The sequence below is a fragment of the Chlamydotis macqueenii genome, chromosome 29 (assembly GCF_036417535.1).
Source record: "Chlamydotis macqueenii isolate bChlMac1 chromosome 29, bChlMac1.mat, whole genome shotgun sequence".
Taxonomy (NCBI): Eukaryota; Metazoa; Chordata; class Aves; order Otidiformes; family Otididae; genus Chlamydotis; species Chlamydotis macqueenii.
The window spans coordinates 1,055,983-1,062,976 of NC_141584.1; the positions used below are offsets into that span (position 1 = coordinate 1,055,983).

At 52.1% G+C, this 6,994-nt stretch overlaps 1 protein-coding gene across 1 annotated transcript; it reads left to right on the plus strand.

The window, feature by feature from the left end:
* The first annotated feature begins 1,544 nt into the window (after positions 1-1,544).
* Positions 1,545-3,196, plus strand: HOXC4 (homeobox C4). The gene is made up of 2 exons (XM_086768871.1): positions 1,545-2,088; positions 2,689-3,196. Exons 1-2 carry the CDS (start codon positions 1,545-1,547, stop codon positions 3,033-3,035), a joined length of 891 nt encoding a protein of 296 aa, XP_086624997.1. The 3' UTR covers positions 3,036-3,196.
* The last annotated feature ends 3,798 nt before the right edge of the window (positions 3,197-6,994 follow it).

Genomic DNA, 6,994 nt, shown 5'->3' on the forward strand with positions numbered 1-6,994 from the left:
TGGAGGGGGTCCCACTGCCCGAGGCGGGGGGGGTCCCATCATCGCCCTGCCCGCACTGCTGGTTGCGGGAGGGGGCCAAACCTCCCCGCCTGTCATTTAAAGCAGGGTCAATAGGGGATCTGCCCCCCTCCCCCCAGGTAACTCCCCCACTTCCCAAAATAGGTGCTGGGGGTGTTTAACCCTCTGGAATGGGGGAGGCTGGGGGGGACGGCATCCCCCCGCTCTGTCCCCAACCTGCCCTGTCCCCTCCCCAGTCTTGAGGGGGGGGAAGATGGGGGCAGCTGGGGGTAGAGTTTGGGGGGGAGGGGTCTGAGGGGTCAGCGCAGCTAGGGGGGCACACTCACCCTGACACACTCACACTCACCCCAAGGTGGGGGCGGTCATTTCCATTGCAGGGGGGATGCCCGTGCCCCCCAAACTCCCCCATCCACACTCACCCTCACCCTGACATGCTCACTCTCATCCTTCCCCACTCACCCTTACACACTCACCCCCACCTTTACACGCACCCTTCCACACTCCCCCCAAGGGCTGGGGGGCTTACTGTTCCCAGCTGGGATTGTGGGGGCGATGCCCAGTGCCCCCCCATCCCCCCCATCCACACTCATCCTGACACACTCACCCTCAGCCTTACACCCTCACCCTGACACACTCAATTGCACTCAGGCTCACGCCAAGGGGGGGCTCATTGTTCCCAGCAGGGATTGGGGGGGGGATGCCCAGTAACCCCCAGCTCCCCCATTCACACTCACACTCACCCTGACACGCTCACTCTCATCCTTACACACTCACCCCCACCTTTACACACTCACCCTGACACATTCACCCCCACCTTTACACACTTACCCTTACACACTCACTCACCCTCACACCAAGGGGGGGCTCATTGTTCCCAGCTGGGATTGTGGGGGGGATGCCCAGTGCCCCCCAGCTCCCCCATTCACACTCACACTCACCCTGGCATACTCACCCTCATCCTTACACACGGACCTTCATCCTTACACACTCACCCTCACACACTCATCCAAGGGTGGAGGGGCTCATTGTTCCCAACTGGGATGGCGGGGGGGATGCCCAGTGCCCCTCAGCCTCCTCATTCACACTCACCCTCACCCTGACACGCTCGCTCTCATCCTTACCCACTCACCCCCACCTTCACACACTCACCCTCACCCTCACACACCCACTCACACTCACTCTCACGCCAAGGAGGGGGCTCATTGTTCCCAGCTGAGATCGCGGGGGCGCGATGCCCGGTGCCCCCCACCTCCCCCATCCCCACTCCCCCTCCCCCTTGCACACTCACCCTGACACACTCCCCCCCCACAGGGGGAGTCCCCCCCCCTCATTGCGTGTCCCCCCCCCAACCCGAGGAGGCGGGGCCGGTCCCCAGAACCCCTCACCTCGCCCAGCCGCCCGCGCCTCCCCGCGCCCCCCACTCCCGCTCCCACGCCCCCCCCCCATAATTTGGGTACATTTTGCTGCAGCTTTTGGTTCCTTATCCGGGGACTGGGCTGGCGGGTGTGATTGGCCGGGGCTGTCACATGGTGAAAGTAACTTTACGGGGTCGCCAGCTAGTAGGAGGGCTTTATGGAGCAGAAAAACGACAAAGCGAGAAAAATTATTTTCCACTCCAGAAATTAATGATCATGAGCTCTTATTTGATGGACTCTAACTACATCGATCCGAAATTTCCTCCATGCGAGGAATATTCGCAAAATAATTACATCCCCGAGCACAGTCCGGAATATTACGGCCGGACAAGGGAGCCCAGCTTCCCGCACCCGCACCCGCACCCACAGCAGGAGCTGTACCCCGGGCCGCGACCCCCCTTCGGCTGCGGGGCTCTGCAGGCTCCCTCCAACCCGGCCGCGCTGCGGAGGGGACCCGGCCAAACTTCGGGAGGTCACCACCTGGCAGAGAAACCCCCCCAGCTCTGCGAGCAGGCTGCCCTCTCCTCCTCCTCCTCCACCAGCCCTGCCCCAGCCCCTCCAGCCTGCAGCCAGCCAAACCCCGACCATCCCACCAGCACAGCTTCCAAACAGCCCATAGTCTATCCCTGGATGAAAAAAATCCACGTCAGCACTGGTATGCAACTTTTATTTTCCTCTTCTGTCTCTCCGCTCTCTTATTTTCACACCATGCTCGCTCCCTCTCGCCTCTCTCTGTTGTTTTTTTTTTTTTTCCTTCTTTTTTTTTCCCTTCTTTTTTTTTTTTTTTTATTTCCTTCCCTTCCATGAGAGTCTTTGGGTTAGCACAATTGAACTGGATTTACGACTCCGAATGGGTAATTACACCCACCATAAATTTTATAGCCGAGCTACTGTGGGCAGCCTCAGCCATGTGGCTCGTTCTGTTATGTATGTGTGAAACTCCAAAGCTTTGTAAGGGGTGCATAAATAATTCAGTCTTTTCAGCCAGGGAAACCCCTTCCTATTAGAATAGAAACTCTTGAGCTGCCCAAAGTTCTTTATTACCTATTTAGCCTATTACTTTTTTTTTTTCTTCCCCCACCCCCCCTTCGGCTCTTCCAGTCGCCTCTCCCGACCCTCTCTCCATCCACGCTGATTTTCCTTGTGTGTTTTTTTTTGTGTGTTGTTGTTTTTTTTTTTTCCTCCTGTCCTTCCTTTTTTTTTTTTTTTTTTTTTCTCCTTTTCTCCGTTTGTTTTCCTTTCCCCTCCTTTCCAGTGAATCCCAATTACAATGGAGGCGAACCCAAGAGATCCAGGACAGCCTACACCAGGCAGCAGGTTTTGGAGCTGGAGAAGGAATTTCACTATAACAGGTACCTGACCCGGCGGCGACGCATCGAGATCGCCCACTCGCTTTGCCTCTCCGAGCGCCAGATCAAAATCTGGTTTCAGAACAGGAGGATGAAATGGAAAAAAGACCACAGGCTGCCCAACACCAAAGTACGGGCGGCAACGGCACCGGTACCCAGCGCCTCCACCGCCCCGGCGAGCGCGGCCGCGGGCGAGGAGCTGCCCCCCGCCCCCGCGCAGGATCCGCGCACGGAGGATATCACCAGGTTATGAGCACCCCCAGACCCGGCACAACTGACTCTGGATTATTTATAGAATCTAATATATATATATATATATATATTTTGGTTCTTCCCCCCGCTCCCCTTCCCCTCGTAGTTTTCCTTTTATTATTATAATTATTATTATTATTATTATTTTTCTTCCTGTGCGTATAAAACCCAACGGGTCTCCCCCAAGATGCATGCCAGATAGCATGAGGCCAGGTGTCTGTACCTGCAGGGTTTGTTTTTTTCTTTTTTTTTTTCTTTTTTTTTTTTTTTTAACGCCATTTCAGGGTTTTATTTATTTTTCAAAGCTGGGGGATGGGGAGGGAGGGCAGGGTGGGGGGGAGGAAGAGGTAAATGTTCTCTTGGGTGAATTTAATGAAGAAATGATGGTAATATTGACGGAAAAAAAAACCAAACAAACAAAAAAGGCGAATGTAGGGTTTCCCCCCTCCTCCCCTCTGCATCACAAATGCACAATGAGGGAAGGAGCGATGAAGTTCTTTTGTAACAATGTGGGGGAAAAAAAAAAAAAAAGCTAAAAAAAAAATCACGGATAGAGAGGGGGGAAAAAAAGGCAGACAAAAAGCAGCTGCGAAACAGCACACGAGGGTGGAGGAGTCTTTGCTGAGAAACTGGGAAAAAAAGGGGAGAGAAAGAGAGAAAGAGTGAGATATTAAAAAAAAATAAAAGCAGAAGGCTCTAAAAAGTCAGTAGCTAGGGTTTTTTTTTTGTCGTGGTTATTTGTGGCTTTGGACTGATTTTACATGATCATTGTAAACTTGCAATAAAGAGTCTTAGTGTGTCTGTGGAAGTCCCAGTGTTCAATAAACCAGTCAGTGTGAATTAGTTTTACTTTTATGTCTGGTGACTTATTTTATCCCCACGTCTCCCCGCCAGCCCGCCCCAAAATAATAATAATAAGGATAATAAAACGCTGGGACGATGTGCAATGGATCCCATGTGCACCAGTTACTGCTTAAGTTAAGTTGAAGCAAACCTAAAGATAACTCGCAGCTCCACATTTTTATGACATCACGACGTGGCCGGTGACTTTAAATCCCAGACCCTCCCAGCCTGTAAATATTGGGGGGGTTGGGGGGGGAAGGAGAAATCTGGATTTTCAGCCAAGTGCTGCGGGTTGAGGTTAGTCGAGCCTCTTTATTTTCTTTCCACCCCGCAGAAAATTGTTGTCTGCTTTTAGCTCCTCTCCCTGCTTTGAACTTTTCCTCGTGGTTGTTTTTGGTTTTGAGTTGTGTTTTTTTTTTTTTTAATTATTAATTATTATCAGGATTGTTATTATTTTCTCTCTGGCGTGGCGCGCTCGTGTCGACTCCTCCACGCCAAGGGGTCCTGTTGAATTTTGCCAGGCGATGAAAAGGCTGTTAAAATAATAACAACAACAATAATGAGAATAATGGCAGGAACAGCGCTAATAACTGTAATTCATCGCTCCCGGCCTTTGCAGGCAGCCTGCAAACTGGTAAAATTGGGGAAATCTGAGGGAAAAACCTGGGTCCCCCCCACAGGGTTGGGTGTCTGGGCTTCCCTGGCAGGGCAGGGGGTGTATTGGTTGGGGGGGAGGGGGGTGCTGGGGCTGAGCACTCTCCTTTTTTTTTTTTTTTTCTTTCTTTTTTTTTTTTTTTTAGGCCTTTGGGAAGTTTGCTGCTTAAAAACCCCAGTGGCAGGGGGCTGGGAGAGGGGGGCCTGCTACGAGTGCCCCCCCTCAAAGCCCTGGGACCTTGAGTTATTGGAGAAGAGGCTTTGCAAGCCCCTTTATTTAGGTTTTATTCTATTTATTTTGTGTTTTTCCCTCTCTCTCCAGCATCGATTTAAGCTGCCATTAAACAAATCGTGGTCTCCAACCCCTTTGTGGGAGTGGGGATGCGGATCTGGAGAAGGTTGTCGTTCGTCCCAGGGAGTTTCTATGTAAAGCTCATCGGCTTTTTTTAATTTTCTTTTTCGCTTTCACATCCTGCTTTAGGGATATTACTGTAAGGATGAGACCGGAAAGAGAAAACATATCGACAGGGCACATCACTCCTCCACAGAGCAGGGAAAGGTGTTGGGATTTTGGCTTTTGCCAAGAGGATCCCAGCCTGCGCAGCTGAGGCGAGGAAGCTGGATAAAGCCCAGCCCTGAAATAAAATAAAATAAAACAAAATAGAAAGACGATCAGTAAACAGCACCCAAAGCTCGGCCTATCCCGTGGAGGTTGGGATATTTTAAATATTGTCCTATATAGGTGAGAAATCGAAGAAGAAATGGGGGAAATGGGGGGGCGGGGGGGGAAAGCACTAGGGAGGGGAGAAAAGGAGATTTAATGCAGGAAAAAGTACAAAATCTGGGGAGGAAGAGCAGCCCCCGGTGCTGGGAGGTGGGTGCTCCCCCAGAGCTGAGGCAGGGCAGCACCCCAAATCTGCTGGGGGGTCGGGGGCAGAGCTGGGCATCTGCACTGCCACAGACTGGGCTGGAGGAGGAGGAGGGTGGGGAGGAAAGAGCGTCCCTCCAAGTTGGATTTCTCCCTCGTTTTCTTGGGGGGGGGGGTGTTGGAGGTTGGGTTGTGGGTCGGATTTTTTTGGTTGTTGGGAGGGTTCTGTACACCCCCAGCCCAGACTGGGTGTACTCCATGGAGGGGGGGTGCTGGGGATGGCACCTAGGGGTGACCGGTCCCTTGGGTGCCAGGAAACCAGGGCTGGGGTCCTGCCCCCGCGAGGGTCCTCACCCAGCACCTACCTCAGCCCTGGCCAAGAACTGGGGCTGGAGGGGCAAAGGCAGGGTACAGGCCGGGGCAGAAAGGGGGTGTGGGGGAAATAAAGGGGGGAAAATGGAAAGAAAGGAGAGAAAGGGTAAATAAAGGGGGAAAAGGGGCAAAGAAAGGGGGAAAAATGGAAAGAAATAGGAAAAAAAAAGAGACAGAAGGGAGGAAAGGGGACAGAAGGGGGATAAAGGGGAAATAAAGGGGGGAAGGGAAATAAAGGGAAAAAAAAGGGAAATAAAGGAGGAAAGGGGAAAAAAGGGAGAAGAAAGGGGGAAGGAAAATAAAGGGGGAAAAGGGAAACTAAGGGGGGGAAGATAAATAAAGGGGGAAAAGAGAAATAAAGAGACAAAAGGGAAATAAAGGGGGAAAGGAAAATAAAGGGAGGAAGGAAAAAAGGGAAAAAACGGTAAAAAGTTGGGGGGAAAAAAAGGTAAAAAAAAAAAGGAGGGGGGGAAAAGGCAAAAATGGCTGTTCCTGCCGCAAACAGCCCCGGCCACAGTGCCTTTTCTTCGCCTCTTGACGCCTCCACGTAGAGAGGCTGAAAGGAAAGTTTATTGAAGTTGGGGTAAACGGCAAAGGCGGGTTCACGGAAAGGACAACTTTTTCTCTGGGGCAGCGCGGTTGGAGGCGAGCGGGCTGACCCCGAGCCCTCCTGACCCGCTGCCTCTCCCCGCTTGTACCCCCGGTGTCTGCGGACACAGATTTAGAGGCACCACCGCTGTTGGGAGGCTTTGTGGGTTTTGCCATAGTAATGGGGTGTAAGGGGAAGAGGGGGGGGACTGGGGCAGATGCGAGGCGTGTTATGGCATTGTTTCCTGGCCAAAATAACCCGGGAGAAAAGGGGAGAGAAGGGTGAAGTGGCGGCCAAACTTCTCTCCCCTCTTTTCCTCCAGAGATGCTCTCCCTTCCCAGATGGTCCAGGAGTGCGCCCAGCCACGTAAGTAACCCCTATTTCAGAAAAAAAAAAAAAAAAAAAAAAAAAGACTTGAAGCATTTTAAAAATGTAAAGATTAAAAAAAAAACAAACTTAACCCAAAGCAGGGCAAAAAGGAGTCCTGGAAAGTTTGGGAGGTGCGGAGATGAAAATCAGGATGCAAATGCGCGGGAGCGGTGATGCGGGGAGTGGGGGTCAGAGATTTGGTTGTGGGCAGCGGTGCAAAAGGACCCGAGTGGCAAGGAGCTGCGGGACAGAGGGCCCGCCAGCC